This window comes from Branchiostoma lanceolatum, chromosome 2, assembly GCF_035083965.1.
Source record: "Branchiostoma lanceolatum isolate klBraLanc5 chromosome 2, klBraLanc5.hap2, whole genome shotgun sequence".
NCBI classification, from domain to species: Eukaryota; Metazoa; Chordata; class Leptocardii; order Amphioxiformes; family Branchiostomatidae; genus Branchiostoma; species Branchiostoma lanceolatum.
In genome coordinates this window covers 16012874-16040864 of record NC_089723.1, presented here as the reverse complement: position 1 = coordinate 16040864, position 27991 = coordinate 16012874, and the positions used below count along the sequence as shown (strand labels likewise).

Here is a 27991-nt window from a genome sequence, read left to right as displayed (position 1 = left end):
ACTCACCTGTACTTCTACTGGAAGTTGTGCTGGTTTTCCTACTGGCAGTCTCACTGTGGGTACTAGACGTGGATGGACTCAGGTTCAGCAGTGGTACGGGGGGTTGGGCCAACAGTCCGTCCGTGTCCAACGAGAACGCCTCGTCTCTCGAGGGGCTCGCTCTACTCGATCCCCGCGGCCATTGCAGTAGCAGATCGTTTGTACTACCCGAGTCTGAGCCATCCGACCAATAAATGTAGTTGCCTTTTTGTCTGTTGCTACTTCTCGAGACGTGTTTCGACGGTTTATTGTGTTCTTGTTTGAATGAGACAGCTTTGTCTTTCCCACTTCTGAACTTGTACGACATCGGTCTGGTCAGTCTTTTGGGAGATATCCGTTTACCCAAGGCCTTTCTGGTGTCCGAGCCCCTGCTGTTGCCATTGAATAACGGCTTCTTAAACACCTCGGAGTCACTCGTGACAGGTTTAACACTGTTCCAGGTTCCTTCGCTGCTTGCTAAGCCATTGTCCCATCCATTAAAATGGTGAGAATCCCTCAATCTCCTATCTTCCTTATAAAATCTAAAGTCCTTGTCCCCTTTTCTATTCACCTCCCTACTATTAGAAGCTACCATGTCACCCTTTAACCTCTTGAGTCTCGACAACTCTTTCTTTATCCCGTTCTTTTCTACGGTTGACAAAAGCTTGCCGGTATTTCGTGATCTCGACTTTGGAGTTGACAGAGAATCATGTTCTAAATCTGTCCTACTCAATGCCTGGGGTCTACGGTCCATTTCCCCAGTGAGAAGTGCATCGACAGAGGGGTAATGTCTGAGGTAACTTCTGCTTTCCTCGCTAGAAATCCCAGGATTCAGCGGCAAGTCTGTCAAATCTGATCTCACGGTATTCGTCACGCTACTTATACCCGAAACATCCAGTTCTTTCAGCCAGCTTGGATACTTTCCCTTGGGCCTGTCCAGTGCGACCGAGGCCGAGCTTGGTCTTTGTGTGGCCGCGTATCTATAAGCATCATCGGCTTCAGACGTAGCCCTTGTTACACTACTTATTCCTGAAACATTAAGGTCCTTCAGCCAGCTTGGATACTTCGGTTTCCCCGACGGAACAGACCCGGAGTGAAGTCTATGTACTTGTCTGTAAGAGGGTTCTTCTGTTTCGCTACTTTTCCTGGTGACGCTGCTAACCCCCGAGACATCCAGGTCTTTCAGCCAGCTGGGATACCTGGGACGATCGAGGGGTAACGATCCTGACCTTCTCCTGAATCTCTGGTTGGAGAAGTCCTCTGGAGCAGACCGACTCGTCAGCAGTTCTGTCTCCTCCGCGGAGTGACTCTGTCTGTATCTCCCGCCCCCTCCGGATCTACCCGACTGTAGGTACAGATCTGTGTCCTCGGATGAGTACCCGCTTGCGTGTCTACCCGGCTTCGGTACATAGCTGCCGTTTCTGCTGCCGGAGGAGGCAAACGTGACGCCATGAGGTTTGGTGATGTCATCCAGACTGGCGGAGGTGTTGAGCCTCGTGGGGTACCTGTCCAGGGAGGAGTGCGGAGTCCAATGTTTGGACGTGACGTGTGAGGGAGCCAGGATGAGAGCGTCGGTGGCCAAACTGTCGATGTCGCTGGGAAGGTGGCCAGCTACGATGGAGCTGCCTGGCAGTGGGGAGAGCTGACTGCTCGACTCGTCGTGCAGGACTTTGGACGTCTCTATCAAGGCTCGGGCTGCAGAGACAGAAGAGATCATTCAGGACATGATTACTATTTGTTCCAGGTACATACATGTTTGCGAGAAAGAAGTAAAGAAACAACACAGCTCCTGTGCATACTGGAGCCTTAAGTTTGTAGAAGTTGTGTGCACACGGGTATACAGGATGGTTTGCCGAATGTATTAGGGGACTACCCAATAAATTGGACAATAGTCATCAACAAACTGCTAGAAGTGTTTGACAGTAGTACATCCTTTAGAACACTGGCTACTTCTGTATGACAATGACGAATTAAAAAAGAAGACTGTTATAAGTTAGATATTGGACATAAATGTGTCTGCCTACTATTCAATAATCGCAAGACTCAAGACTGAGCTTTCAAAAAGTCTAATAGAATATCAGGTCCTGGAGTTGGGTAAAAATTTGAAAGCTGTCTCTAATGACTTTGACACTGGTGATCAAATAAGAAAATTGCCTTTACCTCTCTCTCTTTCCGAGTCTGCTCTTCGCATTTCTTCGTACGATGCATCGATGAGAGCTTTTGACGACAAGTTTCTTTCTCCTCTGTGTTGGTCATGTTCTTTCCTAGCAGTTGACGTAACCGTCAACTTCTGAGGGAATGGCGAAAGTGTGCTAGAGCTGGACTGTTGTAGGTAGCTCCCAACGGAGCTCGTGCTTGATTTGTCGTAGTCGGAAATGTAGGCATCCAGGGCGGCAGACGCAGACTGAAACATCTTACTCTGGAACAGAATCGAGGATGAGTCTCTCGAGTAACCGGAACCATGTCTGGAGTTCGATGACAGGAGGTCTGTCAGCGTTGTCGTCTGGGACGTGTTTAACATCCGTCGGGAGGACCGCTTATCCGACGCATCTGCCATGGATCACAAAGGCGCGAGACCGCATTCACCGGCTGACAGGGTCCCCTTTCAGGAGGGCCACGGTTCCGAATCGGTACTGCCTTCACACGTCAGCGCAGCTGTTTGGCAACAGTGGTGTCCGCGTCACGGTACGTTGTCCCGGACAGAACACCGGGCCAATGGAATGGCTGGAAAACAAGCGATAAGTGGCGAATGAGTGGGTGGCAGCCCCGAAAGAAAGAAGGTACATCCTAAGGTGTCCGTAAAGTGTCCTGCACACCAAGGGTGTCCTTGAAAGTACACAAACTAAATGGATCTGCGGAATTCACAATTGTGCCCCGCACCTAACACCGATCAAATAACACGCAGTATCAAAGCGTGCCATAGAAACGCCATCTTCTTTTCCTTATAACCTTGGCCGGTCAAGGTCTTGACATTGTGCCAACCCTACTTTAGTTAAAGGTTATCAAATGTATACCAGTTTGATTTAAGGGTTGATGAAAAATGTTCAAACATTGACTACCACTCTCCCACTATTGACTCAACGACCACCTTTGTTTGTACGTTTAGGTTGGTACAAAGTCTTAGCGCAATTTACGGGACCACAAGACTTAGGAGACCTACCGGTTCTCTGCTTATTTGGGTGGATATAGCCTTTTCATACTTTACAATATACAAACTGAAACCTTTGCAGCTAAATTTCTGACTTTTGAGTGAGCAAATAACCTAACACGTTGGGAGATTTTGAACATGAAATTTGATACTGCATTGTATGACCAACCCCTCTGACGTCCAAGACTGTTTCAAACGCAATGAACCCTAGCTTTACAGAATTCAGTAAAACCACACTGGTCTACCATTGAAGATTTATACTTTAGATTATACATGTACATGATCAGATAGCGACACTTTCTACAGATCTCTGGTGTTCCTTACTAACACTCCAATGGCAAATACATTTGTGACGTCTGCTTTCCCACCAGACATTTGAAACAAAAAGATATAGCAAGCAGTGGCAAACCTTACAGCCTTGCATAATTTTGTTAGATTTGTACAATGATCATACTATCATGGTACATATGGATCAGAAAATAAATTACGATGACAAAAAAGAACTTACCTGGCTGTGAATGTTTTCTACATTTTGAGTTCAGCTTGCAGTCCTACAGTCCAATTCTTTTTAAAATTATTCAGATCAACTTTGGCTAAAACTATGTCTAACTTGCTTAGATAAACCAACTAGCCTCAAGCTTACATGCATACATTCATTTATTCAGGAACGTGAATAAGGTTGTCGCCCAAATCTTACCTGAACTGAACGCTGGTAAATAAGATAATCTTCAGGCAAACTGTAAAAGGCAGGGTTCACTTATAATCAAAGCTTCACACAAAAACCACCCTATTAGTATTATTGTAATGACCCTAAGCAAAAGCTACAGACATTCACGAATACTTTGGATCTCCTCTACATGAGGTTTTTCGAAGGTTCACCCTAAAACGTACTCACCTGTCCTGCCGTTGGCTCAATACACGACTGGATTGTCGGGCTAAATGGTTCCCAACGGTCCTGAAAGACTTACTCTCCACATAATTTTGAAAAGACAGGCCCTTATTGTTAATCCCATGGCAAACAAATGAACACCCCCCACTAATCCATTCACAAACATGGCCACAAAGTGGACAAGGCGTGATGACACAACCCCAATATACACAGAGCTGAAAGTAACCAAACTTCGTGTTGGCGTCTGGGGCACGTTCCCTACCCTACAGAATTCCGTCTGTCTCCGATTAAGTCTATTGAAGCACGTATGTTCTTGTCATTGCCAGTCACAAACATGTCTCTACGGTTAAGTTCTCTTTTCTTCGCTGCATGTTCCGTTCGAGTCAGCATTGCCACTCCTATGTGTAAAAACATCACTTGATCTATTAAAGCTGTCAGGTTACGACTACGGTTATCAAGCCATTCCTAAACGGCCAAAAGGAAGTCGGGGGCAACACGCCCAAAAATCTTCCGGTCCCTCCCCGCTATTCGTTACATCTATAGGTTTCCGGCAGCAAATATAGAGAATAGAAAGGTTGACATGTACAATGTACGTCGACCCATTAGCGTCAAGCGGCATGGGGTGTTACCTGGGGGAAATGTTGACCGTGCCAAATCTATACTGACAAAATGTGACTTTTTTAAATACAGAACCTTCTTGCCCAGTCGTCGGCGGGTCTGGTGGCATGGTGGGTAGTTAATGGCTCAGTCATGCATCATTTCCCGCGTACATACCGTGAGTAAGACTGCGGATCACATTGGCACACATTTACCACCCGCACTCTCACCTCCGTAAACCAAATACTGTTAAATACATTGACGACTTCGTAATGGTCCCAGTTGTACATGTACTCCACTGTTCTAACAAACAGCGTACATTCCTGCTTAAATAGATTTCTACTTCATCACTCTCAAGTAGACTGACCTCCGGACTTTGACAAACTTTAGGCTACTGGACCATTGTATTTCATTTGCTGCAGAAGTACATAATGTATGCCGGTACAACCCATATAATTTATAATGATTGTAAATTGTGAAGCTGACACGTTCAAACTGAGTAAACTGAAAAATCGAATAACGCTGACATCGAAGATTACCAAATATACATTTCTCTACCAGACTAGAATAATTACACATGTGCTAACACATTAAAGTGCTGAAGATACACACTCTCCCCATTAGTCTAACGATCTTATCAGCAAAAATACACCCTGTAATTGATGACTAATGATTTACCCTCCCATCAAGAAAAAAAGAGAGTGGTGGAAAAGTTTGGAGTGGCCAGGTGTGATAACCTCTACTGATGTGTCCACAGCTAATAGGGCCAGTAAACAAGACAAGTCATCCGTAAACAGGTGAACAAAGCCTGCAGGGCCAATTACATGGTTGGCGGCTGAGATGTCACGGACAGGTGGGGGTGTATGGAGCCGTACTGGACACTCTGGACAGGGGTTCAGATGACCAATGTCCAGTTTAACATTTATTCTATTAATAGTTAATGTCCCCAAATCATCTAAAAGTAAAGGTCTTGTAGCCTTTAGCGACAGTGTAACTGTCTGACGAGTGTATGGAACCGTACTGGACACTCCGGGGGTCCAGATGACCAATGTCCAGTAGCATCTACATTGTATTATTAGTTAAATAATGTTCCCAAATCATCGGTAAAAGGAAAGGTCTCGTAACCTTTAGGGACAGTGTAACAGTGGGGTTCAAGCACCACAAACTGACCAGTCTAACTGGTCTGGATCTTTTATCCTTGCGGTTAGTGCATTGGGTCCGGGCGCTGGCGGCCCGGATTCTGTTCGAATAATGGCGAAATGTGCCACACAGGGATATTGATCTCGAAGATTAAAAAAATAAAAGGGGGAATGGTGTAACAGTGGGATTCAAGCGCCACAATCTTTTAGCCTTGCGGTTATAATTATAATTAGAGCATTGGGGCCGGGGGCTGGCGACCCGTGGGTTGGGTGCAGGTTCGAATCCGGGGAGCCAGAAGACTGTATACATTACTCGCCTTTTGTGTTTGAGTGGTTTTCACACTGGCCCTTTCAGTAATGGCAAAATGTGCTGCATAGGGATATTGAACTCGGAGATACGAGGATGAATCTACAAAAGAAAAGGGGGAATAGTGTAACAGTGGGGTTCAAGTTCTACCAACTGAATAGTCTTTTATCCTTGCGGGTTGTGCTTTGGGGCCGGGAGCTGGCGAACCAAGTTCGGCGCAGATTCGAATCCCGGGAGCCAGGAGACTGTACTACTTGCCTCTTGTGTTTCAACAGTTAATCCACTGTTAGGGCACGGCATCGCAACATGCAGCCCCTATCCCTCTCCTACCACCCCTTTTAAATGTACACCAGCAGCTAGGTTGGAGTGAGAAAAATCCTGTAAAGTGTCTGGGTTCAAACCAGTCGATCTCTCAGCTCCAAGCAGTTCAGTGGCAAGGCAGTATCAAAAGGGCCAACCAGTACCAAAAGCCTCCGGTTTTATTTACATTATTATGTTGAATCCATAAAAAAAAGAAAATTCATTATTGTAACTCTCTGACTTAAAGCTCTAATTTATGTCTTTGTTCTCACCACTATGCCTAGAGCAAACTTTTTAATTAATATGCTCTGGTGAGCATTAGGTAGAGTAATGAAGATTTTGAAGTGTTGCTTTAGTCTAATCATTTAAGCCTTTAATGGTTATCATTTCTTTCTTGCAAAGTGGTAAAAAACAAAAGCATCCTTGGGGTGGTCTTGGAAGAAAATGAGAACCTTTGATGAAAAAGTTGGGAGAAAGCATTCTATTAACCGTGTATTAATAGCGCAATGAAGTTAGAGCACTTACAATGTACAGAAATGTATTTGCCAACACTAGAAAAGGCATAAGGCATATGTGCTTATGAACTACATTGTATATTTCTGGCACATTTGTTTCATAAAGAAATGTCCACAGTGAAACCCAGCCCCATATCAACAATGATAAAAAGAAACTGCCTCTAAAATATATCAATTCAAACAATTTTCTGGTTAGACAATTATATATCACTTCTATGATACAGAACAATTAATATCATCAAGTTTGTAGGAGTCATCAATTTCAAAATTTTCATATTCAGTGTCTGATTCCATGGCTTATAAACATTTGCCATATAAAGCATCTAGAGGTCCTGCGGCTGATCATGACTACTAGTATATGACCTGAATTGAGCATACAGACGATGACTACGGTACGACAATGCACATTCTAGTGACACAGACTATTATATAAGAACCAAGATAACAATGTGTGAAAAACCTTCTTATCTTTACCTTTCCAATCATACCATCAAGGTTTTTTAGTGTCAGTTATCTCATATCTGTTCGCTACCATGACGTGGATAACATCAAATAGTGCAACCCAGGTCCTATACAATTACATGTACATGTACATGTACAACGGCAAACAACATACAGTTTATAGTATACAATGTAACATCTTACCTTTTGAAAATGGGGAAGAGTAGCAAAAACCATACCTAACACAGCTTGCTTGCACATTGAAGATTCAAAATGAGGGCACATTGGAGCTCTCTGTGATCTAACCCTCTGATAACACCAGGATCTTCAGTGATTGTTATGGTAATTAGGAGTAAGGCAGATGTTGAAACAATATGGCACTGATAATCCAGATAGATAGAAGAGATAGACCATTTCCATTAGCAAATGGTTCCTTAATCTGTGGGATCATGAAGTGACAGTTACTGTAGTGCTTTTAAGAATACAAAAATTGTTTTCTTTAGGCCACACTGACTTAGACCCGATTCATACTGGGAAAATTCAAAATATATGCAGCTTTTAAGAAATATTGGAAAATGGATTAACTAATAAGGGAAGTCTCCCAAAGTCAAAGAAGACTATGTGAAAAGACAATTGAAAAGTTAGTAAAGAATTCATTGTTAAATATACCATTTTGTTCAACCTTCCTGACCACTTTGAATTCATACTTGTGAAGGCAATTTTTTTTCTTTCATATCTGCATGCATTTGGAGTGCCCAGAGGACGTCACCATTAAAGTAAAATCTGTATATATGGCCTTACAGAAAGTGAAGTAACGGCAGGGTTTTCGGCCCAGAACAAGGATACCCAAAACAGTTAACATTAGGTAAGTCCTACTAGTAGTAACAACAGGTCTACATAACTGACTGTATTATTTATAGTGTAAACACAGAGAAAAGTGGCTTTGAAGGGATACATTGTGAGAGTTTATATCTAAAAAAGTTTTCCGACCTTAAAATTTCCTTTAAACTTAATAAATATACATGTAGGTAATCAATGATATTTCATCTTGTCCAAACATTCAGCACCTGCCCAAAAATAACTTCCAGCTTCTTTGATTCCATCTTATAACATCAGATGTCTTTTCTTGATCTAAACATGTAGGATTTTAGTTTGTATGTCACTTTCAAAGCAGGCATTGATTGACAGATATCGGGAAAAAACTTATTCAGTATATAGTGTATGACACCTGTTTCATAGTTGCAGTACCAGATGTTGTAGATAGGTGGCATGAGTAAATGCACTGAGTCAAATATAACAGAACAGTACAACCCTCACAGCACAGGCAACAATATAGTTTAAAGTTGTGTTTCAAACTTAATGACTTCTATAATTTTGATACAGACTCTCACAATGTATCCCTTCAAAACCACTTTTCTCTGTGTATACACTATAATACAGTCAGTCAGGTAGACCTGTTGTTATACTACATGTACATTGTATGTTATAGCGGAAGAATTGGTGTGTGCCCCGTTATGGGCAGGTGGCCACTTGTACAGGTTTGACTGTATTCTTTCCTTCTTGGGCTTACTTTTTCTCTTTAAATTTGCTTTCATTCTTTCTTTTTCTAAATTCTTTCCTTTCTTTTTTCTTCCTTCAACCCATTCTCTTCTAAAGTTACATGTATCTTATCTCCTCTGAAGAAATGCTCAGCTGTGTTGATGGAAAATGCCGAAACTATTCGTATGTACTAAGCAATACAATCACGTAGGATACTGTTCACTTCACCGAGCCCTTTCCTTTGTTGTAGAGTAAAAGGCATTTTCTTATAGCCTGCCTCTTACCGACAGGTGGTTGAAGGGAAACATAAGGTGTAACATGCCGGAAGAGAACTAATTGAAACAGATGGTGTTGAAAAACACGTTGGGATCATATTGCCAACTACATGACATCACCTTTTCAGAATGAATTCTTGATTCATTCTACATTGTACTAAATTACTAGTTATTTGGAGAGGTAAGAAATACAGAGGGAAATGTTCTGAAAGCAATTTACAGTTTTGGGGTTGTGTTAAGTAAAAAAGATCAATATTTCGATTATGCAAAGCCTTGTAAAGATATACTGTAAGTTTGCATGGTTTTTATTTTCCGGTAGGGAGAAAATGGAGTGTTCGCAGGGGTTTTAAGTTTGCTTTTGTTACTAGGTAGACTAGGGGGTAGGAGGGCAAAAAATGTATGTGGACAGGTGGTTTTAAGTTCGAGGCAAAGAGCTTACCGTGAAAACCGCGAACATAAAACCATCGCGAACATTTCTGCATTTACAGTACCTTGCTACTGAAACTGCAAGGAAACTTGCTGCCCTATGTGCCAGTTGGCACCACAAGGGTCTGAATGAACGAACAAACGGACAAATAAGAAGCGGCAAAATTAGAAACAAGCAAACACAATTTTCAGGGCCTCTACCCACACTTTTTTGAGAGAGATTTGAAATGCAGGCCACTAAGAGGCACTACAAGGGTCTGAACAAACAAACGGACGAATACAAAGCGGCAAAATTAGCAACATTAGCAAACAAAATTTCAGCGCCCCTCCCCACCTTTTTTCCCCCAAAGAGTCGAAATGCAGGCCTCGGGGTAAAACCCATTTATGCTAACGATTACTTCCTGGCTCTTATGGGTGACAGTGGGCTAATCTCATTAGGAAGTTTTGTAGACAGACATTGGTATGCCACTTTACCTGAACTGTCACTCTGTGTTACTGACACATGAAAGAGTCCGACAGGTGACTACAGCAAAACATTCTGTTACATTTGTAGGTAATGTGTGAAATAGGTAAGTCCTCTTTAAGAATACAATGTACCGTCAAACAAATTACTTCTATCAACACTTAAGAGCTTAGATATTAATTAGGAGACAAATCAAGTAGAAGCTAACTGTCCTATGCTTTCTATATCCTTTATCTTACATAGATATCTATGAAGTAGTAAAACAGTCAAGAAAACTTAAACATTTGGGAAACATTTTAAGACAAAGTCAATTGCGCTACATGTGTATATATAGTATCTTATCTCATTTCTAATAATTTTGCAGTCACAAGTAACTGCCACATTTGAATATCTACATGTACAAACACAATGTACTAATTCTCGAGAAATGCACAATTCAGATAAACAGGACTGTCCAAGACACCGTTTTTCTTATGTGCCTGAGTGTTAGCCTAAGGGTAACTGGTATAATTATTATGAGAGTTGACGTTAGACTGAGCACACATTCCGGTGAGAAACTCAACACTAGTTCTATAATTAAAACAGATATGGAAGGTGTTGAACAAGTCTTAGAAGGCATTGCGTGAGGGATGTTTCTCCAATAAAAACAGTGTGTGTATTTCTAACTCCTCGTATGTATGACAGTATACCTGAGGCACCTGTCCAACAGGTAACAAGAGGAGGTCGGTTCTACTCTTCTTTCCTTTGTTAATATCACATTCTCTGTTTGGTAAACTTTTCCATACACTAACATGTGTCTACAGCAACAGTCTGGGGACTAACATCAATACCCAATGACAGTTGGATTGGCTTGAGTAGGTTTAAATCAAGACTAAACAAACAGCTTCCGTGTGTGCCTTACTTTTAGATTAACCTTCTCCGTGCTGCCTAACCCAGTAGTCACCGTCAAGTCAACCAATAGAAATTTGGTGCTAAGTGGCTACCTTAGCTATCTGAGGGTTAACATGAACATCCTAGCTCTTTAGCAGGCTACAAGTATATTAAAAAATTGATCATAGTATTATTGTTCAATCAACGACCTAGGGACACATAAAGAAAGAGGTTATTGGAAAGAACCAGTACAGACCTGTTGAGGTTGACCGAGGGTTTCCCAAGATGTCCCAGGGACAATGTGTCAGGGCCGTTTTTCAATTTTCAAATTCCACGGAATTTACATACAAGTAACAAAAGCTTGTGTGAATTACGAACAAAGTTAACGTTGAAGGGGTAGGAAACGGATTAGGCAAAAGCGCCGCTCGAAACTAAATTTCCGGTACGGTGTCCGCAGTTTGTTTTTTTGGAGTGCCTTAAATCGTCCAAATCTAATGGGTAAATTTTGATCAAGGATTATTCACAAACTAACTCATAGTCGTATAATATCACTTTGCTGCAATCAATTTACATTGAGCAAAATCATAAGAAAATACGATTGATTTTTAGACAAAAGTTTAGGCAGTCCACACAGACTACATGAGCCTCCATATTGTGAAATGCAAAATAATTCAGACGGACACTGGGCACTGAGCACTCGGCAAGTCTCCAAATAAGGCATGGCACGAATGTACCTCCTTAATAAATGGACGTTAAGACATTAAATATACTTGATGATAATCACATTTGATAGACTTGGGGATTATTTTTGAATGCTGTAATGAGTCCCTGGGACAGTTGACAGAGGTTTCCAAATATTACATGATTGTACATTTATCATTCTTTTTCTTTTAAAATCATCTTTTTGACCTTATCTTTTAGATGAAAAATCTGATTGGACAGCACTTTGAAACTTCTCAAAATACAAGGAAGATGGGCATACCAATTTTGAATCCTCATATGAGTAAAATGACTTTTAGAAATGACCGTTTAAGTCCTTCACATTCTTTTAGAAATGTGAGATGTTGACAAAACTTCCAAGTCTGCTTACTTTAGTACATAACTTATTGGTGCAGAACATTTCTGCAGCTACAATTTCTCTAAGTTAAACAAAGTGATATTGTCAGAGGATGAACAGTACTGTAGCATCTACAATGTATCTCAAGCCTGAGTTTAACACTGGTAGCAACCAATGACATATAAGAGAGAGCATATATATGATTGTGTAAAATACTTCTGTTGTTCAACTTGTTGCAAATTGTGCATGTAGGTAAGTCAAACTACATTAACTGTAAATGCAGAAAGGTTTGTGGTGGTTTTATGTTCGCGGTTTTCAGTGTAAGCTAAGTATTCACAGCGACCTTAAAACCACTGCTATCATTTATTGCCCTTCTACTCCCTTTTCTACTATTGTCTCAAACGCAAACTTAAAACCACAGCGAACTCAAAACCACGAAATCAAAACCACGCAAACTTAAATGCATTTACAGTATCTTCCAAAGTGATGGCTACAAACAAAATATGTCATGAAATGAGTCTGCATCGTGGGAAACATAGTTTTGATCTACTATAGATGCTAAAGCGAATTTTCTAAATTCCTATATGACTACAGCACAAAACCATCGTCAAATCTTGAACAACATTTAATTTTTGCAAAGGAATATACAATTCTAGCAGAATCTTAAAAAGAACTGAAAACTCCAACAGGAAAAAGTTCCCATCAAAGATATTTGATACACCGTTCTACAGTTTCTCCAAACTTTTGGCTTTCAGGAAAATGTTGTTTTAGAAAGGCCGTGATGTTTTTAGAAACAACATTCTCAGGATTTATAGGCATTCTTACAAGTAATTCGGTGAATCAAACTTCTAAGTAGTACACACACATAAGCAAGTATGGAACTGAGCAGTAAGCCTAGTTCTTTGATATTCATTAGGGGACATTTTGGGTTGCAAAGGGAACTTTAAGCTCAGGTATTTGTGGTGTTTTAAGTTAAACTTTGTGGTTGAAGCAATTCTGCAGTATGGTATAACTGTAACACAATAATTATGTACGTTGGAAACGCATCGGAATCGCAGTGTCATGAATTCATGGTCACCGCAAAAACTATGAAAATAAAACTGCCGCAAACATTTCATTTTCACTATATACAGTTTTAGCGTGGCAATTTCTTTCAATGGCTGAAACCAGCTCTAAAGCCTTGGATCTTCCTAGAAAAACAGAATTGATCAACAAATGGCTTTCCTCTCTATTGTTATCGGTACAATAATTTATTAACAGAATTGATGGCTCACTCTGCTTTTAATTAAAAGAGATGAAAATAGAGTATAAGCCTACAAAGGCAATGGGGTTCCAATTCGTTTCAACAAAAGCATGCCTGATATAGGAGAGATAACGTTTAATCTAATCAAACTGATTTTCTGGTTAGCACTGAAACAAAACACTGCTTCAAACGTGTAACCCAAATGCTGCCAGTCATATAGATACTGGTAATATAAACACACCGGAGCATCTTCCTCTACTTCAAACAAAGAGAAGACCTGGCAGGGATGGGACATACGATCCACTTTACAAAGTAAGTCGCAAACAATGGGAGGGCCCCCATCTGGAACCAAGGTGATAAAAACACCTGTATCATCAGAAGTGACACCGATGACATGTGTACATTAAGGGCACAGAGTAGATCTTGGCACAAGATATGACCAACTTTCAGTGTAGTCACCTGAGTGTATTTCTAGGTGGATAACTAAGTTAACAAATGTGATAGTTGTTCAACTTGTTAGTAACTCTTTTCTGCTGCATTGGGTGGCTGGTACTGGTAAGGTTTGAATTTCATCCGTTAACCTTCTCCCTGCTGCCTAACACAAAAACTGATACAAGTTTGGTGGCAAAGGAACATAACTTAGCAATGAGACGGCTGCAATTCAAACTTACCAAGTTGAACGCAATTGTATGGACCATGAAAACATTTCTAGTCAAGTCTTCATGGAGGTCACCTACAGGACAGTATTTCTCTTGGTATGACTCTGTTGCTTTCTAATGAAAAACTAGTCTAAAATCAAGAATCTTTACGTCTCAAGTGTAACTTTTATACTGTACATCTACAGATGCAAGAAGTTCTGTCTACTTCAACTTGGCAATTAGGTAGAATGCTATGCTGGTTAAATGTTAAATAACCTCATAATTTCATTATAAAAGAGACTGGAGATTTGAGCATCAAAGCTTATTCAACCTATTTGGCACTAGCCCTTGCAGGGCAAAGTTCAAGGCTGTCAAAACTATAAATGTTCTTCGGTTTCAAGCTCAGTCCATGACCTGAGTAAGTCCAGAAATGCTTGAAATTTGCACTTTTCCTACTACTCTAACTTAAAAGTTGAACTTTGGACAGTGAAATGTAAACTTACAGCAAATGTTTATGACTACAAAACACATCCATGAGCTTTAGATTGAAATGATATACTGTTGTAGAGGCTTTGTTTTCTCTTAATTAATTAAGCCTCAGTCTAAAGTTGCTAATTGCTCTGCTAAGGGACATGTGTAACTGAAGTAACAGTTATATCATGCAAGTCCAACCATGCCTTCCACTTGGTCCAAAATCTATTTTGACTTACCTCAGCACTGCAACAAGACTGTCTTTCTTTGTAACAGGATATATAGAAAATACAATTGCAAGACTGATGAACTCTATTAGTCTCTATTAGTTAGGAATTTTCCAAACTTACCACAATGGCTTGCATCTCCAACGTTTTAAGCAGTCCCTCTGGAAAAGTCTCCTCAAACAGTGCCCCTACCACGCTGGCTGCCTCTCTTGAAAGCAGGTTGTAACATTTATACCTGTTTGGTTTGAAAAAAGGAGAGCGGCAACTGTTACAGCCCGTCACGCCGTGCACAGATCAAATTGAGGCAACCCCATTACACAGCGGTATCGGATGCTCTCCTACCAAACAACAAGCACGGAAACAATCGCCCGCGGCTTTGTTAGGGGTATCGGCTTCGCCCCCGGGATTGTGGTTTATCCAAATGAGTCAAAGACCCCTTGTGTACGGTACGGATACATGGATGGCCGTAATGTTAGCGGCAGATCACTTTGCAGCAGGTCATGACCAGTTGAGAAGGCAATGAACCATACATGTTCAGAGGACATGATGGCATTCTTGCTACATTTCAAAAGACCATTTATTTTACATGTATATGCAAGAGAGGTCTGGTCAGCCTTAGCAACTAGAGGTCATCATGCTTTGTACCTTTATTGTACACTATTTTTTTCTAGACAGTAACTAGTACTACCGTATAAGCCAATGTCAGTCATTGCTCTTTCAAATGCATCGGAACACATAATTGTAATCCAATTTGCCATCTTTATTATTACCGTTACTAATACAGGATTAAAAAACATTAAACTGTACCTGGACTTAATTCTTTTCCAAGCTAAGCTTAGGCTCCCTCCTCTCTTTTAAGCATTTGAGGTACTCTGGTTTGCTTACCCGTGTTGCTACAAGAAGCTGATGTCAAGTATTTGACCGATTTACACTTTTTATTCCAAAGTACCTTTCGGGATCAAAACAAGGTCAAAGGTGTGATGTTATAACGCCTAGCGACTTAAGCCTGCGCCATCTTACCTTTGACATTAACTCGGACAAGATTTTATTTATCAACAATGATTTATAGCTACTTAAGATACTAATATACAACTTTGTTACTCAAATTGAAGTTGCCAGAAGTGTTGCACTTGTCTTATCTATATTTAAGTTACAGTTAGAGACAGTTTAACGGCACGCTGCTGGGAAACAGCTGAGATGACCCTGACATTAAATGGACTTTCCGGATTAACTGGTCTCCGAGAAGGACCTTTTTATAACCATCAAATAGTGATAAAAAAAATCTGATTACGGAAACCAACAACATCACACCTATGTTGACCAAAGCAAAAGAACAAAGGGTTTAAATGAGGTTGCCGTTACAATTTAACCCTAAAAATTGCTGACAGCTTGTCTGAAATTAATTTCATTACTGTGTACATTGTCACAGTCATTGGTAATTGATGAGGAAAACTATTAGGGAGAAAACAAGCAAGACTTTGGTCTGCACGATAATATTGCTATCATGGCACACAAAACGGTTCTTCAGCTATTAACACCTGTAGTTAATGCAGCTATTCTTCACAATGAGTCCGAATTAAAAAGTACTGTTAGCTCATCAGTTTTGGGGGGAAGGAATTACTTTATCGTTATACAGACACGAATGGCCCATTAACACTGAGCAAAGATAAGAATCACAAAATGTAGGATAACAATGCTGCATCTTTTAATCTCCATGTAAAATGGAGATATTGTTTTAGGCATGCCTGTGTGTGTATCTGTCTGTTGTTGTGTCTGTCTGTCTGTCTGTTTGTTTGTGTTTCTGGACTATCGTAGTCAGCATAGCTCAAGAACCTCTGGATGGATTACAATCATGATATTTGGCATGTGGGTAGGTGTTGGGGAGACAAAGGTCAAGGTCGATTTGGACCCCCTGGTATGTGACCTTGGTACTGCAACAGAACCGTTTTTTGTATCTTTTGACCTGGACATGCTATATGGTCTGGATTTTTTGGTAGCAGAGAGCTTGTGATGTAAGAAAGAAGTGGTGTACTAGGTTTGGGCCCCATAGCAACTTGCTCTGGAACTGCAGGGGCGGTGTTGTCAAAATCTTACAAGGAGAATAACAGTTACTGGAGAAAGGAACTATTGACATCCTATTTGGTATGCAGGTAGCTTAGACAAAGATGTTCATAATGAAGTGCAAATTATGGAAATTGGAACTTAATTATACATAGAGAGAGAGAGAGACATAGAGAGATAGAGAGAGAGAGAGCAAAGAGAAGTTCAATTTTTTTGCAATATTGTGATCATTTTCAAAACAGTATTTGCAAGGACTTAAGTGTCCAATGGCCGAATCACCTTGGTTAGCTTCTTGACATCAAGAGCAATGTGTATTTGGCTGTACTATTTGCTTGTCTGGTTTACGAGTGCATGTATATTTATCTACCAACAGTACCGATCTGCCCAATAGGAAAATGCAAATACTTGTGGAGCTTGATTATATTATGTGTGAAGTATTGTCTGGAGAGAGCCTGTCTTACAGTAACAAAATGTTTCAACCATTAAAACTCCTGTCCATTGAAGTTATAATTTAAGTGTTAATAAATATGAAGTATGATTGAGATGGGATGGAATATGACATTTGATAAATAAGATAAACATATTCCAAATAGGAGACTATGCTGTAATTAGTGTAAAATTAATGGTAAAATATTCTTAATGTTGAACATCACGTTTTGGCCTCATCGCAAACACAATACACTACAAACCTTCTGTCTTATATTGCATTAATTACTTAACAGTTGTTTCAACTGTAAGCTTAACGCTTCTTAAACACAGGAACTGCAACAAGAAGTCCTTAGATTAAGATTAATCATATATTTACAGCACAATAAGAATAAGAAATTAATAACATTGTGTTCTCAAAAAGGCATTGAGTTGAAGTCTAACCTTGTCAAAGTTGCTTAGACTTCCAAAAAGGGGAAAACAAATTTTCAGCAGAGGCATCAGATTTTTTCCAAATAATAGTTGTCGGCGGTGGCATCATAACGTTTATTAACAATAGTTATATCAAATCGATCGTACTGTTTATAATAAACCCAGCAGTGAATGAGCATGCCCAACGGCCAATTAAACAATTTGAAAGTACTCGTGTCAGTTCTATTGAATATTGCTGCAGAGACTGTGTTGTCTTAAGGATTAAGGGTTGCACGATCAGACTATGTCCATGGTTACTCCACATACACATTGAAATCGGTGGCGCCTATAAAGACTATAATTGCTTCAAAAAGAGTTAAGGGGCACAACGTATAGTAAAGACCTGCATATTAAAAGGTTTACTGGACGCGCATGTCAGAACGTTTCTTGTCAAAGTCTTGAAATATTCAATAATTATACTTTTGTCAGTAGTGAATAGAATAGAACACAAAAGCAATGAATACCACTTGCAACAAGGCAGGCTGTGTTCATAAGGGTTTGTATAATCAAAGCAGCGTGAAACCATAGATACAAAAACCAAGATAAGGAATGTTTCATTTATAAAGAGTAGGACAGAATTGATTTGCCTTTGATTCGTAGCAACATTGAACACACTATCTAAGATCAGATGATAGCAAATCAGTTATGATGGACATGTTTTTGCAATTTTATCAGATTCGCAGCTAAAACGTACAAATCGGAATGTTCTGAAGGGCTTTGTGATTTCCAAACACGGGGCCAAACCTTTAAAAAATCATTGACTTTGATAATTGAAGACATTTCAAAGTCTAATTGACGATCAACAGTTAAATACATGTATAATGGCCAGTAGCACTGATGTTCAAAGGCTGTTTGATTTGAAACCTTAAAGTGTTTTTCATAGAACCAAACCAACTCATAGTCATACATGTTTCTTATAATAGATCTACTAGGTGAGTATATACAGCCTAAGGGAATAAACTTGTAGAGACCTCTACACAATGTTAAAAACGTAAATGACAATATTTTTAATGCAGAAGTCATGATGGCCACCCAAATGTTTAGTTTACATTACAGAAATGTCACTCTAATGTCATCAAATGAACAATTATGACACATTAAAGATCATAATGAGTGTTTGCCTTGCATTTGATAGGTCACAGTTTCAATTCCCGGCCAGGTACTACATGTAATACCAACAAATTTAACAATGGAACCTACAGTTTTCTCTGCATACCTCTCAGCACTTATGTGAACGAGTATGGAAGTTGAGCATATACACCATGGACTACCAGTAGACTAGCCCCCTGATGTAGTGCTTGCACAACTGCGTGGCCCAAGGGCTATAGAAAAGGAAGTTTGCACCGTCCTATATACCGAAAGTTGTTGGAAGTATTTAAAATCAATATGTTACCTCTGCAAAATATTACTGTAAAATTAATACACTTAACTTCGCATGGTTTTTATTTCGTGCCAAGAGGAAAATGGAGTGTTCGCGGTGGTTCTAAGTTCGTGGCAGCACTATAGTCACGTACTGCTACAGTATTGGACAAAAATGCTCGCGGTAGTTTTAACTTCACAGGGAAACGGTCACCGCGAAAACAGCGAACATAAAACCACCACGAACATTTCTGCATTTACAGTACGCTATAGAAGTGCAAGGGTTGGGGTTGATATTACATGTATGATGAAAGTGGCCGCAAAACTATAGATACCTTGGATAAACAGAGGAATGTTTGTACAAAAGGTAGGGGGTAGCGCCAAGATATCTCTTGCCCCAACATCGCAATATCCGTTAAGCCTTTGTACCACACAGGTAGATAACATATCTGTGATCAGATGACGGGAAAATACATTTCAATGGAGAAGTTTTCACTTTTATCAGAACGCCAGCTGGGATATTTACACTATAAATCAGCTTGTTTTGAAAGGGATTATGATGACTCGGGGACATGAAACAAAAAATTAGGAAAATAAGGGGCTTTTATCATTAAGAATTTTCCAAGGTTTAGAAACATGCTATTTAGATTTGCTGTTTAAAGAACACATCTCACAACAAGGGAACTGTTTTTGCAAAATATTTAAGGTGCTTTTGAAAACACAGCGATAATGTGCTCTGTCATAATAAGTAAGTTTTATAACTACTGTTACTAATTAACTACTGTACTGTATTGAATGCTTCCTTTTCCTTCTGACCGCAAAATTAAGTCCCCTGCAAACTTTAAAATGATTTACAGTACAATCAAACCTGTACGAGTGACCAACTCTACTTAGTACATCAAAGGATCATCTAGCTGATATGACCACTTTTTGGTGAGATAATATTTACCATTGACACAAGCATTAAGAAATTTCCAGTCTAAAATGACCACCTGTCCACATAGACCAGATTTTATTGGTCCCCTGAGTGGTCTTCTTGGACAGTTTTGACTGTATTCAACTTATTGCACAGATTTGCATTGAAAAATTTGGTATCAATCATCGGACAAACATTGAGTTCACATCTTATGAACAACAATAAGGCACAGTTTAGGCCACACCACTTTAATTTCTTGGTTAACGGAATTTTTTTTCTTAATTTTAGCAACAACAAAAAATCATGAAAACAGAAGGCTGGGGTGAAAACTTGCACCTGACCCTGTTCACTCCCTGAAATTGTGTGCACCAAAGTACAGATCACTGAGATTCTGTTTTCCTGTTGATTTTCCAATCTAGCATTTTTTTAAAAATTCTGTTAACCAAGAAATTAAAATGGTGTGGCCTTAGAGGAAAAAAACACATACAGGCACAACACTCATCTTGATAATTAAGGGTTAATGACCCGCCCCGAGGTTTATATGGTGTCATAACGCCTGGTCAGGTGCTATAACCATCGAATAAAACCACCGAGTGAGCGAAGCGAACGAGGTGGTTTTATGAGGTGGTTATAGCACCTGACCAGGCGTTATGACACCATATAAACCGAGGAACAGGCGGGTCATTAACGTTATTATCACATAGCCTATCCAAACTGACCCATATATTTTTAATTTTCGTCGGGTAAAACCCCTCACATAGCCTATCCAAACTGACCCATATATTCTTAATTTTCGCCGGGTAAAACCCCTCACATAGCCTATCCAAACTGACCCATATAATTAAGAGAGACAAATCCCTGTATAATACATAGATTCTTTATTTAGTACTATACATGTAAAATCAATCCAATGTACATACGATCTTTATATAATCCAATGTAAACAAGCAGTAACTTGTCTTATTGTTCTGGACACGTAGACTTTATATCGGGCGGTATAATTGTAATTTTCTGTTCAATTTTCACAATTCCTGACGCCCGATTGTTAAACGCTTAGTTGGCTGTGGTAAGAACAATCAAGCATGTTTACATCCCCTTTCATGATTTGCTTGTAGTTTCGCGGGATAATTTTTGCTCAAGCCGGAAAATAATCCCACAGAAGCGTACACGTATCTTGCTGAGATCCTTGTAGGTAGAAACTTGTAAGAATTTTGGCGATTTTGACCGTAATTTTTTCGATGCTAACACATCGGTTTACGTGACATGGGTCATGGGGAGGGGGGCGTGTTTAGTGCGTGTCACGTTAATGTTTTGAACACGGCGACATCAATTTGCCGGCAATATTTTTAATTTTCGCCGAGTAAAACCCCTCAGAAACGTGAACATACCTTCCTGGGGTCCCCCTGGGTAGAAACTGAGGAGGAGTTCGGCGGCTTCATGGGCGATTTTTTCACTGCCAAGATTAGCTTGGGGAAATACGTTAGCGTGGAATCCAAACCTATTTTCGCTCCCGAGTCTCCTCTCCGCAAATTTGCGCCAGTTTCTCGCCCCTGAACTCCTTCCGCATGTTCCTGGGCGTCTTCCCCAGCTTCCCATGACCCGAAAACTGACTCTAAGTCGGCGTCTGACAGTTCTTTGACGAAAAACTGTGGTACTCAGCTCCGTCGAATTCGAGCGGGTTCCAATGTCGTCTGATCTGGGCCGGTTCCACTTTGACGGTGGGGGTGTGATAAATATTGTTTGTAGTCCTTCCGTTTGAATTTTACTTGAATTGAATTTGTTTTCCTTTTTTCATGCATTGTCCATGTATGCTAAGGAAATGTTTGGGAATTTTAAGACATTAAAGATATTCTTAACAAGGTTAAGAAAAAGATTCATCAAAAAGATACCCCCTCTACAAAATGCAACGGTTGTGTTCTGACATGACGTCAATAAGTGGTGTGTTATGGCGTGATAACAGACCACTTATTGTGGGCAATGGAGGCTTCTGATTGGTCGACGCCATCTACCTATGTGATAATTAAGGGTTAATGACCCGCCCCGAGGTGTATATGGTGTCATAACGCCTGGTCATGTGCTATAACCACCGAATAAAACCACCGAGTGAGCGAAGCGAACGAGGTGGTTTTATGAGGTGGTTATAGCACATGACCAGGCGTTATGACACCATATACACCGAGGAAGAGGCGGGTCATTAACGTTATTATCATATAGCTTATCCAAACTGACGCATATAAGAGTAGACAATTTCTGTTTGACGCAAAGATCCCTTATACTATTAAGGATGCATTTCAGAATTCACATTTGTCCTTTATTAACAGAAGATGATGAAGAATATGTGCAACTGTTGCCTGATTTATTTATTTCAACCACACAGGATAGGAGGGTCGGTTTCAGGTCAGTCAGAAAATGTTATCATTGAAGAATCTCCCTGCAACATGACCTCAGATAAACCTGAATAGAACACAGGTTCTTTGGCCAGCAGGAAATGGAACGCGCGGAACCTTAGATAGAACGTGGTTTCTTTGGCCAACAGCAAATGGAACACGCGGTACATTTTTGGGAATTTTAAATTTGTTTTCCCTTTTTCATGCATTCTAAGGAAATTTTTAGAAATTCTAAGACAATAAAGATTTTTTTAAACAAGGTTAAGAAAAAGATTCATCAAATAGATACCCCCTCTACAAAATGCAACGGTTATAACGATTTTTTAAACAAGGTTAAGAAAAGGATTCATCAAAAAGATACCCCCTCTGCAAAATGGAACGGTTGTGTTCTGACATGACGTCAATAAGTGGTGTGTTATGGCGTGATAACAGACCACTTATTGTGGGCAATGGAGGCTTCTGATTGGTCGACGCCATCTACCTATGTGATAATAATGCTTAATCATGTCTTTGTGTCATAAAATGTATCCATGGCTTGTCTTAAGGTAGATTAGACTGATAAATTGCAATGCAGGAATCCTGAAAATCTAGGCGGGAAGCGCCCATAGCAAACAGGAGCGCAGATAGAATAACATTAACTCAGACCACGAAACTGATAATGACAAGACAGACGTGCAATTATCACTAGACGATAAACATAAACAGGACATCTCACCAGTCTTATCTTCTTGGTAGGGATGGTCTCCTTGATCAGTGACTCATAGATCAGTGATGATGAAATGTAGAGAGATGCCAAGGATACTGAAGGGGTCAGAACAGGACTAAAACCTAAGAAGGGATATAAAATGATGTTTCAATCTGATTGAATTAAACATTATCAGAGCTTTAACCAATGAGATCTTGTTATCAGAGCTTTAACCAATGAGATCTTGTCATGAATCATGACTGCGTGTGAGGTAGAATTGTCACCATGGTGAAGTGTACATAAATTACAACAGTTATGCATTGTTATGTACAAGTAAGTTTGGCTTTATTGCAATCATAATCGTGACACAATGCACTCCAAGCAATGGAGCAATGATCATTTACAAATACAATGTTCAAAAGGGCTTTAAAACGGCAAAATTTCAGCCAAGATTCCCAAGTGCACTGTTAAACATCTATACATTGTACACTGAGGGAAAATATGAGGGAGAATACCGGTACTAAAAGAGCTATTGGTACACTAGATCTATAGCGATAATGTGAAAATCCCTTAACAGAACTTTCAAAAATGTACAGGGATACACAATTCGTAACATCTACAACAATGTTATACTTGTAGCCCAATGAGTGTTAATCTCATAATCATATTCATAAGAGGCCAACTTACCTGATTTTCCTAATGTATATTTGTAATAGCCTTCAACATTACTTGATTATCTGTGCACAGAACTGAACAAACCTATCTCTTCCAAACCCACATGAACTTTACGATTTACCTCAAGTTGGTTTTTGTGTTTTACCAGATGAGAGGAACTGGACCAGGTAGCTAACAGTCGTTGCGGTGTTTAGCACTACTACGTTCATCCCACATTCAAACCTATAGTAAGTTCTCACCAACAAAGTGATGACCGAGCAGTTCTGACGTTCTTTTGAGCGTGTAACGTCACCTACCCAAGGGCCAGGTGTGACAAGTGATTGATGGAAGCCCATTCCTCAAATTCTAACCTTCCAATTCTGTTTGAATGCTGGCTTCAGACGCTTCAAAATTGCACAATAAAACCAGTATCAGACCAATCTATCAGCCCTCGAGGGCTATTAACACACGGCCACGGTTTATAATAGCTGCGGACTTGTATGACACAATGAGAATACGAGGTGTAATAAAACAGGATATACGCCGTTACCGAGGCAAACCCTCCAGATTTCAGGCATCCACTGGAAGTATTTAGGAGCTGATTGCCACATTTACTACGACATCACTGACCCTGATGAAATTTCTAGAATGCTATCCAACCTAGTACATAAGATGGCATCTGACCTCGTACGACAAAGGAGACTTGAAAGGGCTAGGGGAAGTCAAATGTTTTCAATTACTTGTAAGCGTCGCCGTATTCTTGACATTGGGATAAACTTGAAATGCTTCTACAGGTTACAAAGAGTAATTGTTTCACCATCAAATCTCCTTTAGAATGAAAAGAGATTGGTAGAAAGTGCTGCGAGTGTAGAAAAGCACACAAGGCACATGTAATACACTGTGGTGTATTCTAAAGAACTCGTACATTTATGTTCTGCTTAATTGTTTTACTTCTTTGTCTTCATCATTGATCTGTTTCAAACCACTGACTACAAAAATGTAGTTGTCTGTTATACATGTACGTTTAGCTACATATATATATATATATATATATATATATATATATATATATAGGTAGTTGAATTGATAGTAATGATACACAAACACAGTTACATTACAACTACTGGGATCATACAAAAATTGAAGCATTTGTTGCATTGCATTAATCTGTGGATAAAACCATGTGAATCTATCAACATCTAGACGAAAGAAGTCTTGAAAAAAGATCGCCAAATTGTGTTCTTTCACTAATTTGAAATTGGAGAGGAGTACTACTGACAACAGTACAAGAGAAGAAAAAAAGGAATACTTTTTTACCTTCATTCAACCATCCTTTGTGATGTCAGTCAATGAATAAGCCTTTTCTGCCTGCAAAAAAGAAATACCATTGACTGATTGAGTTAACAACATTACTGGAAGTACCAACAACTTTGCTTAGTTGTAAATTAATTGCTCTATTTCACTTGAGTCTTAGACCTTTCTTCTCGGGTATACAACTGTTACCACTTCCTTATGGAAAACTGTCCATTTGAGGTGTATCTACCATACCTGTGCTCCTCTCTGGTTACCTTAATAGCATTTGAGTCAAATTAAAGCAAGCCACTGGGAATTAGGCACCTTATCAACCACCTACATGACCTAAGCCCAGCAAACAGTCTGCACTATGGCCACAAAAACTTCCTCCCTCCAGTGTTGGCTCAGCCCTTGTGAGTAACACAACAAATGATAGATTCCCTATCGGTGTCCAAGTCAGGTCACTTGCCTACAAAAACACGGGGGAAAAATTTGATATTTCTAAAACGCCGCTGACTAATCTTCCTTATTGCTGAATCCTTCTGTTACTAACTTAGTGCACGTCAATGATTAATAAACCATCATAGAACCTATGATCTAATTAACTTGCTACTTGTACCTTCTATAGGATCATTAGTATTAGACAGACATTAATTAAACTGTCCTTACAAGTTAAATGTTAATTATTGTAAATTAAGATATGTTGTAAGGGATTGCATTTGTCATTTTGGATGGTGACGTAAAGTCGGCGGCCCTGTTTATGAGGGAGCTTAAGGAGGGCGCTTCAAACCTCTACGCGCAAAAGAACCCAACACACTTATCGTGAAGACGCCGAGTGCTTGGCTTATTATAAAAACTCTTGCCATAAGCGAAGCCCCATTGCACAACTAGCTGCTTGAAAAAGCATCATGCTTCACCTCAATTGAGGATGACAAAAGAAGAAGATGTCAGTTGGATAACAAGCTATTCAATCATGCAGACTCCCCACAGGGCATCATTATCAGTGACAAAAATCATCATTATTGTTATCAGTGAAACTATGTCAGATAAATTCCTCACCAGTTTCCCTCCCATCATAATTAACGCTAAGCCACCTAATCAAATGCAATTAGTAAAATAAAGCTCTCTAAACATTCTAACAGGTGGTAGTAGGACTTCGCTATTGTGTAAACAAAAGATCTATTCTACGCTGAAAGACTTTCCCTCCCCTAAGTTTTCCTCAACTGAAAAGTAATGTCATGAATCGAATCTCATTGCTCTTATAGCACTACATTCCGATGTAACTCTAAACAGTTGGAAGCCAGTAGGCCTAAGGGCTATGGAAGAATAAGACTTGGGAGAAACATGTTGATTATATGTTACACAAGCAGATACAAGCAGAATTACTGAGCAAATAATATAGAGTTTGGAACGTAACCTCTCTGATTCTCAACAAGACTGTGACAGTTACATTGGAGAGATAACTAATTAGGTCACACACTGACACAGCAAGGAACAATGGAATGGGAAAAATCTGCATTATATGATGTAAGTGTGAGCTTCTACCACTGTATTATATTCAGGTTTTTCAGGATTACTTGAACAGGGGTGTTAAAATAGGGGATTTTCACACCTCAAAAACCAAGTCTTGGATGTCTACACTACGTATACTAAATCTATTTTATGAATTGCTAAATTGGGAGTAGAATATACATGTTTATTTTGTAAGCAAATTGTTCTCCTTCTTTTTGTTCCAGTATTTTTACTAAACAACTGTCCAGAACAGAAGAACCATCTGATAAAAGACAATAATTAAGGAACAATGGCCTCATAATCCACATCATTTGTTAAGATTAAGAAGTCAATAATAATACTTGGGCATTGAAGAAGTTAAAGTTTGCAGTCACATTGTCTTCTATTTATTAATAATCATAAGTAAGTATCATTGGCATGCTTCAGAAATGTCCTCTCGTTTCCACTTGGTTGGTGACACGGTTATGTCAAGCAGATCTTTTCTATCAAATAACATAACACCTCAATGTATAAAGTCTCTACCTCTCCTTCTATTAATAATATTTCTTCCTTCATCATCATAACCATTTTTTCATAGTCATAGCTAATTTTTGTCCTGTAGAAGTTGCACAAGTGTCATTTTGTCATGGTTCAGATATGATTTTCAGGAGAGGAGAGCAGAACTTGCAGGGACAAAGTGTACCTTTGTGTTCAATAAACAACATTCTTTCATGGCAAGTCCAGCAGGTATATATGTAAGGATTATGGTCCATGGTAACATGCATGCACTTCTGTCAACTCAGCTATGCTGAAATGCATGCCTTATCATCACGCATGCATTAGACTCAAGCGTTTGCCTTCCCAGCCTACTAGTACTAGAATTTCCTACAAACAAGCAAATAACAACTTTCCTCTACACAAAAGATACCTAGACTAGAGTTACCTGGCTACTACATATACATGAGGGCCTGCATGCCCCTTTTACGTAGAGTGTAATCGGCCGTTTTAATTTTACGTAGAGCGTTGCCGACCACTCCATAATTTAACGTAGAGCGTAGGGAGGCTTTTCTGAATTTAGCGTAGAGCGTAGGGAGGCCTTCTGAATTTAGCGTATTACGTAGCCGGCCCTCCGAATTTAGCGTAGAGCGTTGTCGGGACCCCCCATGCAGGCCCTCATACATGCATCTCACCTGCATATACAACTCCAAGGGTACTAAGGAATCTACAAGTATTTGTACGGATGTTAGGCATAAAACATGTTTTACCTTGTATTCGTAGAGCAGAGTTGGTGGCAAAAATTAAAGATTTACCAAAAAGCGTCCGGACAACAAAATCAACATAATAAATCATGACACCAAGCATAAAACAGGCCCAACATGTAATTATAAAACGATTAAGACTGCCTGTTGTGAAGAATACATGTTTATAGAAGGTGTGAGATGACAAAGGACTAACAGCAAGGTAAGCTCTCAGGTCTGACAACTTCTGTTCCATGGTGCACTTCAAAACTGTCATGGGACATTCAACGGCAAACGAACTTGGTACATGTTCCATGTGTAAACATACAGGGCTTGAAATTAATTTTTCAGAGTACATGTAGTATGTGCACAGAATAATATTTGGGTGCATAACGTAAAATAAAATGGAATGTCACTACAAAACAATTAATTACAAACTTTTAATTG

General features: G+C 39.7%; 1 protein-coding gene across 2 annotated transcripts in view; it reads right to left on the bottom strand.

Annotated features, from left to right (window-relative positions):
• Positions 1-27991, bottom strand: part of LOC136427597 (streptococcal hemagglutinin-like) — a 37745-nt gene that overhangs the window by 6300 nt on the left and 3454 nt on the right. Inside the window, exons 2-6 of one of the 2 annotated variants that reach the window (XM_066416564.1) lie at positions 24840-24890; positions 22899-23011; positions 14687-14798; positions 2179-2742; positions 7-1713 (exon numbers count right to left, since the gene is read on the bottom strand). In XM_066416564.1, the coding sequence (XP_066272661.1) occupies positions 7-1713; positions 2179-2575 (2104 nt within the window). In that variant the 5' untranslated portion in view covers positions 2576-2742; positions 14687-14798; positions 22899-23011; positions 24840-24890. Of the gene's footprint in view, positions 1-6; positions 1714-2178; positions 2743-4061; positions 4419-14686; positions 14799-22898; positions 23012-24839; positions 24891-27991 lie in introns of those variants that run through there. The other variant, XM_066416565.1, reaches the window with a different exon arrangement.